The sequence below is a fragment of the Crassostrea angulata genome, chromosome 2, assembly GCF_025612915.1.
Source record: "Crassostrea angulata isolate pt1a10 chromosome 2, ASM2561291v2, whole genome shotgun sequence".
Classification (NCBI taxonomy): Eukaryota; Metazoa; Mollusca; class Bivalvia; order Ostreida; family Ostreidae; genus Magallana; species Magallana angulata.
Window position 1 is genome coordinate 34,368,249 of NC_069112.1, and position 14,884 is coordinate 34,383,132.

The following is a 14,884-nucleotide window of genomic DNA, read 5'->3' on the forward strand; positions in this document are numbered from 1 at the left end:
TAGAATATTTTATTCAGTATGTTTACATATACATGCATTTTTAATGGTCAATTTGAAGGTTACAGATGTACATGTATATCGATATGCACTCGTACAGTACTGGTACGCCAGTAGCAGTTTGGGTAGGCCTATAACAATAGTGGACAATTTTCGTCGTCAGTTGTGAATTTGTGGACTTGATCACAGTTTATCAATGGACGTTTGGTAATATTTTTTATAATTTGTTCATTATGAGAGGTATATAGCGCATTTCACACATGCACCGTGTGATTCCCTATAAACAATTGGAAAGTACCTGTTACTATAAATAGATTTACTAGGCGTATTGAATTTAGGTAGCCAACTTTATAAAATAGATTTGCGGAACTACTTTTATACGAACTTTGGTATGTGATGAAAAATATACTCATGTTTATTGTCCAATAGATAATTTGTTTTTAAGGTTACAAGTTATTTTACAGCTTTAAACTGTTAAAACTAGAATTTTATCTGGATATATTTGCTATATATATTATGTCATATCTGTACGTGTGTTTACCGGTACGTAGCTGTTAGAACACTTGATACAAATTATCTTTTTAATAGCTATATGTATTAACGAATGAAAAGACAAAATATTATGAAGTTTTAATATTGTATTGTCTATGATGTCCCATATTGAGTCATGTATATTAATTGTGTGAGCATTTTAACATGTGAATGTACATAATGTTAATGTATGAGACACTTCAAAAAATACATCTAAACTTAAATTTGCTTTAATCTTGGCCCCTGGTAGGTTAGGCGATTAAAGGAAAGTTTGACAATGATCAAAAATTACATAGAAAATGAAAAAAAAAAAAATAAACTGTTTATTTGGTTCATTATATTTATGAATTATAAAGTGCAATATTGGGTATTGTAGATTCAAGTTTATTCAATACATGACCATGGCCTAAGAAAGATATGACTGCCACAACAACTAGGGTACAATAGTTTCACCTAGGCATGGGAAAAGAACTCTTTAAGGTAGGATATTATTAATATAATTATTTTTTGTAAAAAAAAAATCTAAAGGGTAATTAGGCCATTATTGAAGAAAAAAAATATAAGAAGAAAAAGTATCAAAAATACAGCAAGCCAATTAAATTGCATGACCAACTGAGTTGCTGTGGCCCATTGGTTATATACAATCTTGCCAATATTTATCATTAATCATAATTAATGCATTATATAATTATTAGTACATCTGCTTACATATTTATCAACAGACGTTGGTAAACTTGCTTATTATAGTGGTGCACAAATTAATTAATTTACTGCTTATTATATTTAATAGCATATGAGGAAAAGAGAATATCCTTGTGTTTGCTGTAAGAAACGAACAAACCAGAGAGATCGATGTACTGTCACAGCTGCACAACGACTAGGTCTCCAGAAGTGGACTGTAGGCGATGTGTCTGAGGATGAGGTGTTGTGTAGTTTGTGTCGAGTGAAGGTACATTCTCATCTTAAGCGGAGGAAAAGTGAACAACAAAACTTGGAGCATGAGTTAAGAGACACAGCTCCCTTCTCTCCTCCAGAGAGGAAGCAAATTAATGCTAGGAATGCTGCCATTCACAGTCCTCCATCAGTAACCCTGACAGTGCCCTCCACATCTTCCAGTCATTCCAGCTGCTTCATCTGCAGAAAACCTGGGCCAAAGTTGGTTGTGGTGTCATCAAATGAACGTCACTCTGTTTTAGTATTGATTCCGCCAGGTTCAAGATGCTGCACACGTCATCTCCCCAATGGAGGATTCACTGAAGAGGCACTAGAAAAAAATTCTTCATTTTCAGAAACATCTACACTTAACAGGACATCTATTGTTGATATGCTTATGTATCTAAGGGGGATTGCTCTGCTATATGGAGGGAAAAGAATAGACTTTGATGATCCAAATGCATTGAGTGACCAAGAGTATGTCAACCTCACTGGAATAAATAAAGTCTCCTTTGATGATCTGCTATCAGCTGTAGATGGAAAGGTAAAGAACACATCCACTCGCAGTGTTAGAACCAGCCTTGGAATTTTTCTTCTTAAGATGAGATGTGGTCTGTCCAATGAAGTGCTGTCAACACTATTAAATGTTTCAAAGTCAAGCATTCGTCGCGCCATCTCGGTAGTGAGGAGAACACTGATGGAGACATTTGTACCAAACAATGTTGGGTTTCAGCACATCTCCAGAGAGGATGTTATAAATAAGCATACCAGGCCATTAGCAGTCTCTTTTTGGTGGTACTGGCACCCAAGCCATTCTTGTTTTAGACGGCACATACATTTATATACAAAAAAGTATGAACTTTGCCTTTCAAATGAAATCATATAGCATGCATAAGGGTCGTCCATTGGTGAAGCCAATGATTGTTGTAACAACTAGTGGCTATTACCTCTCTGTTCTTGGACCATATGTAGCGAAGAACAATGATGCTGCAATCTTGAGCCATATCATGAAGACTAACAAAGATGTGTTGAAGTGGATCGAAGAGAGAGATGTGTTTGTTGTAGACAGAGGCTTTCGGGATTCCTTGACATTACTTGAAGACCTTGGATTAGTATCTGCCATGCCTGCATTTATGAAGAAAGGTGAAAAGCAAATGTCAACAGCAGATGCAAGTACAAGCCGTTTAGTGACCAAGGTAAGGTATACTATATACAGCATTATTCTAATTTAATAAGAAAGAATCAGGAGAGAGAGAGAGAGAGAGAGAGAGAGAGAGAGGGGAGGAGAATTAAGAGAGAGAGCAAGAGAGAGAGAAAGAGAGAGTTGCTATATATTAGTATATTCACATAGAGTTGATCTCTTTTATTATTTATTTTACAGATACGCTGGGTGGTAGAATCTGCTAATGCGAGGATAAAGAGGTGGAAGTTTTTTGACCGTGTCCTTCCTTCGTCCCAGGTGCCATTCATTAGTGACTTCATCAAGATTGTGTGTGGAATATCAAACAAGTACTTTCCACCTTTGTCAACTGGTATGTATATATGCTTTGAAAATGATAGGCATGAATAATGGAACTTCTTTATATTTAAGTCACTTAATTAAGTCACTACAAGTATAATATTGTTAAGTGTACATGATGCTAGTGAAAAAATGTGAGTGTATTACAGTATTTTGTTTATCCCTGATCATTCGATTTTACTTGGTTTTGGGTATAAAAATAAATCACCTATCAGTTTATTTTGTTTCATCTTTAATTGTGTGTATCAATTGTAGAGTATGCTATATTCAGTGTTTGTTGGGACCCACGCTGTTAGATCCTTGGGTCTCTTAGTTTTTTGTTACATGTACATGTATATTACATTTCATGAATTATCTTTAGGTTGCACTGAGGAAGACTCTCTTGTAGCAGCTAAGATGCAGTACCTGTCCAGACAAATCAATCAACTAAAAGAGGAAGTAGAAGAAAGGAAACTGGATACCCGCTCAGCGATCTGGAAACACCCTGACGAGCTTCAGGTTTTCCTCGTCTTGATGAAGATCAACTTCGAGAGTTGACATGTGGCACATATCAAGTGGAGCTTGCTAGTAGTTACGCAGAGGAACACTTTGGGAATGGATGTGATATCATGGTTCATAAAGAAGACCCGTCCTTGATAAGAGTCAAGATTAGGAGCCGGCATATTTCCTCAAAGTCTTACCTTCTTTGGATACGATATGATGAGGGAAGCGTGATTGGATGGTATTGTAGATGTCGTGCTGTGGCAAGAGTAGTGGGTATGTGTGCCCACATTGCCGCAGTTTTATGGTATATTGGTTTAGGACGTGACATAGAGTCCTTAAGATCTGTAAGGGACTGGAGCAAGTTCATTGATGATGCAGCTGTTATTCCAGATGCAATTGATGAGTCAGAATCAGAGGATGATTCCTCAGAGTGCTTGAATGAACAATAGGCTGCCTGTTCTTCATAGATATAAATGTGTACCATACATGTATATACATGCTACCTGCATTGCCAATTGCCTCAATTTTTATTATGATCTATTCAGTTATTGTTATAATATTCTGCAGTCTATTTTGTTTAAGTAGACTGAATTAATATTAACCTTAATTCATTTAGGGAAGCGGATTTACATGAAAACTTTTGTGTGAGTTTAATGTTGGATGCATGCAGAAATAATCTGCCCCAGATGTAAACAACAGTTTTTTTTTCAAGTAAATTAGCTAGTGTGGTTTTATGTCTAAAGCGGAAATTGGCCAACCATATGTATAGATATGCTATAAGTTTAATCAATGTCAATTAATTTTTTTTTTGTGTAATTCATGTACTCAAAATATCTGATGCAGTTACCCAGTACATGTATTTAAATTGGAATTGCACTAATTATGGTATTACTCTTGAAAGTAAACTGTTTAATTACCAAATTAATTTTGTCAACATTCTGACAGTTTGTTATTGTCATTTTTCATAGAGGTATGATTTTTTTTTAATTAATGTTGTGTGTGTGTTACAGAGAAAAAAATTGTAGTAGTATAAACTTTCTTTGTAGTTTTTCTTTAAACACGCACATTTCAACTAAATAATTTATTTGTACAGTGATAATTTTCTTGATACCCTGGAGCTTGTTTAATCCTCAGTTTTATGCATAAAATATTTATTTCATCCCCCAAGGTTGTTTCCTCATAGTAGTTTTGCTAGACAGTGAAGAAATCGAATAATATGAATTTATTTAGACTTTTTAAAATTCAACAAGACAGCTTTTTGTAAGCATGTTAATTAAATTATTTTACAATTGGTTAGAAATTACAAATGATTTGATCATCTTTATTGAATATGTTTTTGGGGGGATGAAGCATGTTTAATTTATCTTTGCTATCACCATGATCACTCATTTTGTAGCGATATGTGCCAGTTTACTCAGAATTGTACCTTAAAAGGTACATTGGATATGTTACATGCGCTGAGAAAATTAAACACTTCATAAGGCCTAGCCTTTCATTTTCATTCCGCACTTTGTTGGAAATATTTAAAGAATAATCACTTTTAGATTTCATGGATTATTTTGTTATATTACATTGTTGACTTCAGAGCAACATATACATGTAGACCGACTGTTTGTCCATTTGTCTATCAAACCTCATATCTTGACCAGAGGTACGAATTTCATATTTATTTGGCTCATGTATCACATTGAAAAAAGACTGTATACAGTATAAGATAAATTAAACTTTAAAATGCTTTTTGGCATAGGTACTGGTTTTTCTTTTGAGCATGTTCAAAAAAACATACTGTGAAATCATTTAATTTCGTGGGGGCCAATTTTCGTTGATTGTGGATTTTTCGCTTATTTGTGGGGATGTAATTTCGTTGATGTGTCAGTTATCAGTTTGAGTAGGTAAACTAAATCTTTGATAATTAGTTTTCATTGAGGATGTAAATTCGTGGGCAAGGGTTACCCACGAATACCACGAAAATTGAGCCACCACGAATTCTAATGATTCGACAGTATAGGCATGTAAATATATTGTCTATCTGATCTTGATTTGGGCTTATTTGAAATAAAAGTACTTAAAATCATTGATATATATCAAGAATTTTGTGAAGTTTGACTTGCATGTGCAACTAGTATTTTAGTAAGAATGTCTCTCAAATGTTTTAATGACTTGAACCAAACATGCGCCATAAGTTCCAAATCTTTCTGTTGGCAGTTGAACATCCATCAACCACAAGAAAACTTCTGTTATTCTCGGCGGAAAAAAACCCAAAAGAAGTTCTTTGATTAAATAAAAATGACATTGTGCTTTAACAAAGATTCCATTTATAGCTGTATTTTTCTAAAAACAGAATCAATATAATATGGAATAATGTTTTTTGATTGCGAGTCTTGAAAATTGTTAAATTTAACTTGTTTAAATATTAATAAAAATAACCCCAACAAACTGTTGTTGACTTGATAGAAAAGATTTGATGGAGGTCTGTGTTATTTTGATTCTTTTGTTAGTTCTGGATACTTATCCCGACTTTTTGGCTGATAAGTCTTTAAAATTTAAATTATTGAAATAAAAAAATTAAACTGTGAACTGTTAATTTGGAAACAAAATGAATCTTATTTCAAATTAAGTATGGATTAATATAACATTCCACTTTCTTAAATTGCCCAGGTCTTAAAGATATGTGACGTCATGACGTTACAAATATGCGACGTAACGATAGCGTAACCATGCTATATTCAACAACCTTGTGTGGGGTGACTAAATGTCTGACTAAATTTATTTTGATAAATTATTATTCTACACGTTGTTGAGTCGATATTGTAAAAAAATTAGCGAATTTGAAAGAGGGCCAATTTGTAAGGGAAGTGAACCAAGTCCTTTCTGGTAAAATATTCTACAACTGACCAAGACCACCCAGCCTTCTTAAATAAATAAAATCATATATGCACAGTAAACAAAAGAAATTAAAATTAAAAAAAAATAATTTGGTTAATTGTATGTTTAATAAGTACACTTAAGTGAGCTTTGTCATATGGAAAATGGCAAATAACTTTGGAAATGTATCAAGTCAAAAAGTTGACTGATAACAAGTTTTAAAGTTTTATGAAATGTTTATAGCTTTCATAAAACATATCAACCAATTTTGGTATGTTTGGAGTAAAATAAATTGCATTCTTCTTTTCAAGTGGAAAGTTTTTCAAAAAATTACAATGTCTCATAAGAATGTCTCTCTTTATTGTCTGTTAACCATTTATGTAGGTCTGTAACTTTGATCCGAGAGACTTTAGAAAATCCCGGAAATTTATTAAACTCGCGCCCTAATATGTAGTCAAATATTTCAGCAGACTGCAGCTCCTTTACCATAGGAGTGATATCATTAACTTTTGATGGCTCTGGTCTTCTTGTTCCTCCTCTCCCTTTCTTACATTCTTCTTGCATATTCTTTGTGTTTCTAGATCGAACATTTTCATAGGTGGCATTAGCTCCCTCAGCACGAACTTTCTTCTTAACTGCCTGCACTAGCAATTCTACAATGTTATCATTTGGTATATTGTGTCCTAAATTACTGTGCAGGTTTGCAGTGTAATTCCAAATGTATTCATACACCATTCTCGGTGTCAGTAAGGAAAAGCAGTATGCCATAAACCGAAACAACCAGAGTTGATACTTCCCATGGTTACCAATGCGGGATAAAAGCATTTGGAACTTTGAATTTCTTAGAATTCTCTCTTCGTCACCCATCTTGTATGCGTCATCATTTTTGTCCCGCAAAAGCAGAGAACATTCCATGAACGAGGCCCGGTATAGTGCAATGTGATCCTTTTTGGATGAACTGTTTGTGACTTCCTCCATAAAAACCCAATCATGTTCTTTCCGTAGATGTCTTTGCAAGCCTCCAATTGTTTTGAATTTCTTGGTGCATGCTTCACATAAATATTTCTGTTGTCTGGTATCGTACATGTCCTATAATTGTCTGGTCTGTGTGTCTAATGCTGAAGTTCTTTCTGAAATGAACAGGACTTCTGCAAAAAAGGAAAAACATTTGATATATACATGCACGTACATGTAAGGATAAAGTTTCAATATAACCTGTTTAAATCATGACTGAAGTAGAATAACATTTACTGAAAATACAAGATATTAAAGTAAATTAACTTCAAATTACCATCAGTAATCTTTATGTATATGTCTAAAATATCTTTGGCAAATTTGGCAATGTAATTCAATTGCTGTTCTTCAGGAAGAATATCGAAGAGAGGTTGATAAATGCTGGGTATTGCGTCAATGTCCGGCAAATCTAAAAGATGCATGCAAGCTCAAACAATATAGGAATACAGGCAATCCTCCATGAAAGAGTAATGGGCTCTGAATTAAAGAATTTAGTACGTCTTGGGTAAATCACAAAAAGAGATTTAGATTATTTCTGTATGGATAATCTCTTTTTTACGGTTAATTACCTGTACTTCTGAATTACTTCTTCAGATCCGTGGACATCAATTCTACCGACAAAATTTCTTAGGTGACAAACACTTCCTTTATCATGCGCAGATGAAGTTTTGTTGAATGTCTGATATATGAACTGCAAACAAAAGTGTAAGGACTATGAAAATTAAATGTTGTCAAAAATTTCTTGACCTTACTATGATCAATATGGCCCAATTCTTGACCATGAAGAAAAAATATGCACTTTAAGGATTGTCTATGCAATTGAATTAAAAATTCCTATTGATTATTATCATAAAACAGAATCACTTCATTTTACCACATTAATAATCCTTTGGCCATCATTAATAAAATCTTTGTTTCCCGTAACTGGATCCTAAATTTTAAAGTTGGATAGCTAGGAAGGTAATTTGATATGATTAACATTAATATTAAACCACCACATTGTGTCCGTCAATTTGGAAAACATTCCGCAATAAAAAAAAATATATTCTGATAGATTAACTAAATACTATTTTCAGTCAGCCATAATTAATTAGGTTAATTATGTCACAGGAAACAAAATTTTCACTTTTGACCTTTGTAAATTCAAATTCGAATACATTTTATTATCTATCTATCTATCTATCTATCTATCTATCTATCTATCTATCTATCTATCTATCTATCTATCTAGATAGATAGATAGACAGACTTCTCAATGAAATACCAAGAGCAGGTTCATCATTCGATGCAAGCCCTCTGGCCTGTGGACAACTCCCAGCAAGTCTCTCAAAATCTGTCTGGCCATTTAACATGGCAAGCTGTGCCGAATATACTATTTCATTTGTTAATTCATCACCACCAAAAACCTTTTTTTTAATAACTGATGGATTATCATCATCTGTTCCTGGTATGTAATTAGTATGGATATTCTCTAAGATGCTGATTATATCTTCAGCGTTGTTCTCATTTATATCTAAAAGGTCAAGTATGGCAAAATCTGATTTTCTGGATAATTCTTCCAAGTGAAGATGTGATATAAACTTGGGCAAACAGTTCTTATACTATTCCAAGCAACGAATATAATTTAGGAGGATATGCATGATGTGGAAAATGAAATTCCTATCCAATGTGTTACAGTCATTGAATTTCGGAACAAATGTACTGTTCTCTACTGAACTGATCTCGACTATTGGTTGCGAATCATCTAGTTCTGTGTTTAGAACTCGTTTATTCAAAACGACAAGCAAAAACCAATGCCAGCTTTTCATCCGCCTGTCTTTACTCATTTGTGAAGGATTTCTACTTATGTCGATGTTGTCCCCAATAATATCACTACACTGCACATGAGACATACCTGTTTTTTTCTCTCAGCATCAAACTTTCGATATTTTCTGCTTGTCGCTCAAGTAGTTGTTTCTTGTGTTTGGATGCTGCAGAAGAGGAAACGCAAATGCCCATCTTGCCTGATGTATCTATTGTCTGCAAGTAAATAATTGTATGTACAATGGTTATACTGTTTAAATGAACACAACATGAAATATAAAGCTTAAACAACACATATTAGAACATTTGGACAGGTGACTGTCCACAAATTATCAAAGAAGCAATGTATGTGAGCTAATTAATACATGTACATTTTATCTTCTTTAAAGCTGCTTGGTTTTTGGTTTTTTTTGGCTATTACAGTACCAAATAATTTTCTATACAAACAATCTATCTAAACAACTTTTAGACGTTCACCTATTTTCACCAGCAGAATCGTCCTCTTTTCAAATATAAAAATATTTGAAGTAAATAAATAAAATATCTGTATGGGAACACTAAAAATGCATTATAGGCTTGTTAAGAAAAGGGAACCATTTGATTTCGCCCCCCGATTGACTGGGTTTATATATCCATATATTATGCATTGCTTTAAACACAACAATTTCTGGAAAGATTAGTTAAAGATGTACAATGGTTTATTCTTGATTTACAAAAATACGTTTGAAGTATTATTTCCTTTAATTAGAGCGAATGTCAAGTTCGTGATACAAGCATACCCGCCTAGACTTCGTGGGGCGAGTCTTAATAAGAGGCGAAATCATATCACACCCTTTTATATAAAGTTTGTTTTGTAAACCAACTTTGTATATCATTTTCCGATTGAAATATGGCTTAAGAGAAAACTTCTTTGATGCTTACTATTTTACACCTGTTTAACAAAAAAATCATTTAAAAGCGTATGTACAATTTGATATGAAATCGGACCAAGCAGATTTAACTGTTATGGATAATGAAGAATACCTCATCTGTTGCACCACCATGGTCCAAAATCTGTGCTCCTACATGATGAAAAGCAGATAAAAGCTAGTGCGGAACTTCAATGCGATGGCACCTGTAACAACTGTTCCCAAATCAGATCCTTTGACGACATACTGTAAAATCCCATGAAGAAGTGGTGCTCTCTTCTGAATTCCAACATTCAAAGTGTTTTCTGAAAATGTAGCACGATTTTCACTACAGCAGTTTCCTAGCAAGGAAATAACTTTCCTGGAGCACAGTGGCTCCAAATTCAAATTTATATATGTATATTAAAAAAAAATCTTTGTTGCCCAAAAAAGTGGGGGGTTAGCCACCTACCCCCTATGCTACGTGCCCGGTATTTACATATCTATAATCACTTAAAATATTCCTTAAAAAACAACTAGCATATTTATTATTTTAAAGGAAAAATAATCTTGAATAAGTAAACTATGAATACATGTATATTATATGGATATACCTTGACTTTACTTGGTGATAACAATTTCACATTAACTCGCTTTGGTTGGGGGTCTGCAGATTTCTTTTTTTCTGTTACAGTTCTTTTTGGCAAAATTGTTCGTTCAGTCGTTTTCTTGGGTGTAAACATCAAAGGTTTCTTGCATTTCCTTGGTGTAGGGGAATGGTAAGTTATGCGCTTCCTGGAGTCTAGGAGTTTAGGATTCCTCGGAACCGACTCTGAAGTATCGAACTGTTGACGTCGCGGGGACTGTATTGCAGCATTGAAAGATACATATTTGTCCCGTAAACTCTTCAGTAGCGACGACTTTTCGACATTCATTGTCTGCACTTTGTGTTTCAAGTCAAATTCGATCTTTGACAATTTGTTCAATTTAGAAAATCAAAACCCTCAAAGGTACTTCGATAAGCCATCATCATCTCGTGGAGTATAACCTAAAACTTCTGTAAGTTGAGATGAGATCTGCTTTTTTTCACAGGCAAAACCTCATGGAAAAGCCTGCACACCGCCATTGTTGCACACAATTCTCAATCAAGACTCTTTTTTTGAACATAAATATAAGAGTTCAGAAGATTTAGACTAGTTATTTACACATTCTCTTTTCCTGCACGTGGTCGAACGTAAAACACTTTTTGATTGGATGCAGGGGTTAGCCACTGCGTCCAATCAAATGTAGATAGGTGAAGCTACGAAATGAGAACTAAATCCGCCAAGGGTTGTAGAGGAGAGGAGCGGATCGTAAACCCTTGGATAGCGAATATGCGTCAAGTAATGAAATTTAAAAAAACGACAAAAAAATATAAACCTATCTGTTATTAAATTGGTTTATTATTATTATGATATAAAATTGTTTGTAGCAATCAATTGTTTTTAGGCGAGGAAGATAACTTATGTTTCACTCCATTACTTTTGTTCACCTGTAATCGATCGTCGAAACTGCAGGGTTTTGTTTTGAACGTGCTGAACCACCCTACCGTCGGGTACGCCGTTCAACCCTGAGACACCGTCTGAAACTGCGTTTGAGTTTAGACCGCCGGGCACGAGGAAAACATGTGTTATGTGTTGTCTGTACTGCAGAAGATCAAATTACATAGAAAAGAAATAAATCATTCAAATGTAGGTTTCAAAATAATCAAAATACGATAAACTTCAATTTTTGTTCTGCCTTGAATAATTGAATGGTTTAATTTGAATCATTCTTTTAAGATGCGGAAATTAAATTAACTTTTCTTTAGACATGTTTGTCAAATCATTAATTTTACAGGTGTTTTGTACTACCCTATTTTTGTAACAATTGAAAGACATATTAATACAGTAAACTGGATTATATCAAATCATCATGGACTAGTGGATATTTTTTTCTCTCTGTTCGTAATCTATATTATATTTTTACCAGTGCCCTTAATGACCAAATTTTTCTTGCATGCAGAACAACTAAATATTTTCTAAGTTAGAGTTTTTAATTTTGAAAACGTGTTACTTGTGATTTGTTGCGTTTGCTTAATATAATATTAAAATTCATTCTTAATATTTTTGAAGAGGTATATTCATATAGTTAAATACAAGCAAACGCTACATGTCATTAAAACAGTGACCTTTTTTTTTTTTTTTTTTTTTTTTTTTTTTTTTTTTTTACAAATGTTTCATTTTTATCAGTTTAATCGGTTATACATCTGTCTAACATTTGTAAAGTCATGTGTAATATTAATTCCTTGAATTGTGGTTTAAAAATCATGCATTCTTAATATGAAAATGATTTTTTAACAATGTCTAGGACAAACAAATATGTTGATAATAAGATAACGTTTCTTTCAATATCATTTCAAAACTGGAAATATATTCAATGGTCATCGGATTTTATTATTTGTAAATGAATGATATATTTTAGATGAAGTTCATCTTCCTGCTACTTGTCTCAGTTTTCCTTATTAACGTGAATGTTACAGGTGTACAGATGACTCCGGTAAGTATTATTGCAGCAAATATGAAACTATATATACACAGATATATAAGAAAAATGACATTCCTTGGTAAATCTTACCACCCTATTCGTTATTATATAATAACAATTTTTATATTATCAACAAACTAATCTTTAGTAATCTAAAAGGTATAAACGGAGCGGTATTCAGTTGTGGATTACACAAACAGTTATGATCAACGCTTTGAGTTTCATATGTTAGTTTCTATTTGTAACGTCACCATTGTACTAACTTTCGGTAGTTTATACCAACATCCTCGTTTGAAATTCACAGAATATGAGTGTCAGTAGTAAACTAAGGAGATCTGTAGTAGGAGGGATAGTCAAACGACAAAACGATTGAGATATAATAATGTGGGGAAGGAAGGGAAGGAAGAAAACGAAAAGAAAACTCTATAGGTTTAGGTTAAGTATAAAATAATATCTAGACTATAGACTGTCCCAAGTTATTGCTTCCATCAATTTTTGATGATTTTTAATAAAAATACACATACCTGTGAAACAATTGAAATCGATGGAAGGGAATCTATCCAAGATATCTTCATTGAACAATTATCCCTTTTCACTCATAAAATTTCACAGGAACGAAAACAATTTTCTTACGGAGATTTGTATTGGGAAATGTTTACATCTTTTCTTCATTTAGAATAAACTCGGAATACATCGCGCAATTTTTTAACATCATCATCAGGGCTTATTAATGGCAAAATCTCCGTAGACTTTCAATTTTTGGATGTGTATTGAAACCTGAAGTAATAGAGGGGGCGTTTCAAAACAGATAATCTGGACATTTTCATATTAGTGGATGAACGTAGTTTGAGCACAAAGGTATTTACTATTTTTGAAATATCAAGCAAAAAGTGGTGGAAGCAAAAACTCGGGACAGAGCTTAAATGATAAAGTATGACTTGTTTGCATAGACACAGATTTTTCACTCATCATTTATTTACAAGGTCTTAAAAGAATTAATTTGATTTGTATTATCTCTCATGATGATAATGCTATTTGCTATTAAAAGAACGTAAGGCAATGTGTAAATTGAAAGGAATGGGGCATGAGATATAATTTTAATACGGTCCTAAGACCAAACAAATGGTCTACGTTGTATTATTTCAGATTTGACAAATGTTGGATGAATAAAATACGGAACTTTGTTTCTTGAATGTCTGAGTTCATTGTGATGCATTTATTAAGACGCATTCATTTGCGAAGCGCGACCTCTGGTGAGAAAATGATATAGGTGCAAAATCCAGGATGTATAGGGAGTTCTTTCGTCATCCAAAATATTAGCCTTTCTGTCTTTAACCACTTATGTCATTTGTAAATTATTGTCCACGACACATGTCGGCTATCTCCAGCAGCTTTTAAGAACCTCATGGTCTTAATCGGAGATGTTCCTGCGTGCAAACAAACTTTATGTCGACCCGGTCTCCAATACATAAATGTACATCGATATTAAATTTTTTGGCACTGTTTCCTAGCATTGATCGTTCATATTTGGCGATAAAACGGTCAGAAATGCTTCGACTGAATTGAAACTTTAACAATATGACTTTCATAAGTTATTTTATACATATGAAACATTGTGAATTTTTATGCGCTTAAAACGTTTATTTACACATGAAGGGGAAACACGTACATCATATTTAAAAATAAAATGCTCTGTAAGACAAATAAAATCATAATAATTAAGGTTTATCGTTTTTGATGTTGCTATTAAAAAAAAACCAAATTGTAACATACCAATATGACAATGCGTCGAATTTAGACCTGGAGAATTTTGTATGTATCATGCAAAAAGTATAATCACAATCGAAAATTGTCGGACACATTATATACAAACAAGAGACCTTTGGGCAACATCGCTAACCTCATCAACAATAGGCATAATAAAATCTAAGCATCTACCTTTTACGTATTTTTGTATCTTGTAGGTTTTAAATTCAATACTATTTTTTTTATTTCAGGTTACCCGGATGATTACTGACCTCTTTCTTCAAAATCGGTATGTTAGAAAGCCCTGTGTTATCTGTAGTAACAATTAAAAATTGACATCTAAATCCTGCAGGCATTTGTTTTTTGGGTTTTTTTTGTTAGCTCACCTGAGGTGCAAGCTCAGGTGAACTATTCTGATTACATTTTGTCCGTCATCCGTCTGTCCGTCCGTCTGTCTGTCTATCTGTCCGTCTGTTAATGTTTTACATTTTGAACATCTCTCAAACCGCTCGGCCAATTTCAGAGAAATTTGGCCAGAAGC

The 14,884-nt window shown here is 33.5% G+C and overlaps 2 protein-coding genes across 2 annotated transcripts; one reads left to right on the forward strand and one right to left on the reverse strand.

Annotated features, from left to right (window-relative positions):
* The first annotated feature begins 246 nt into the window (after nt 1–246).
* LOC128174242 (uncharacterized) lies at nt 247–3,517 on the forward strand. Its single transcript, XM_052839838.1, has 5 exons — nt 247–1,008; nt 1,319–2,005; nt 2,496–2,657; nt 2,843–2,993; nt 3,342–3,517. Exons 1-5 carry the CDS (start codon nt 988–990, stop codon nt 3,515–3,517), a joined length of 1,197 nt encoding a protein of 398 aa, XP_052695798.1. The 5' UTR covers nt 247–987.
* A 3,141-nt stretch (nt 3,518–6,658) lies between these two features.
* Nucleotides 6,659–8,098, reverse strand: LOC128172284 (uncharacterized). The gene is made up of 3 exons (XM_052838078.1): nt 7,912–8,098; nt 7,620–7,751; nt 6,659–7,476 (listed from the first exon to the last, which is right to left on the reverse strand). The coding sequence occupies exon 3, from the start codon at nt 7,412–7,414 to the stop codon at nt 6,659–6,661; it is 756 nt and encodes a 251-aa protein (XP_052694038.1). The 5' UTR covers nt 7,415–7,476; nt 7,620–7,751; nt 7,912–8,098.
* Nucleotides 8,099–14,884: the final 6,786 nt, after the last annotated feature.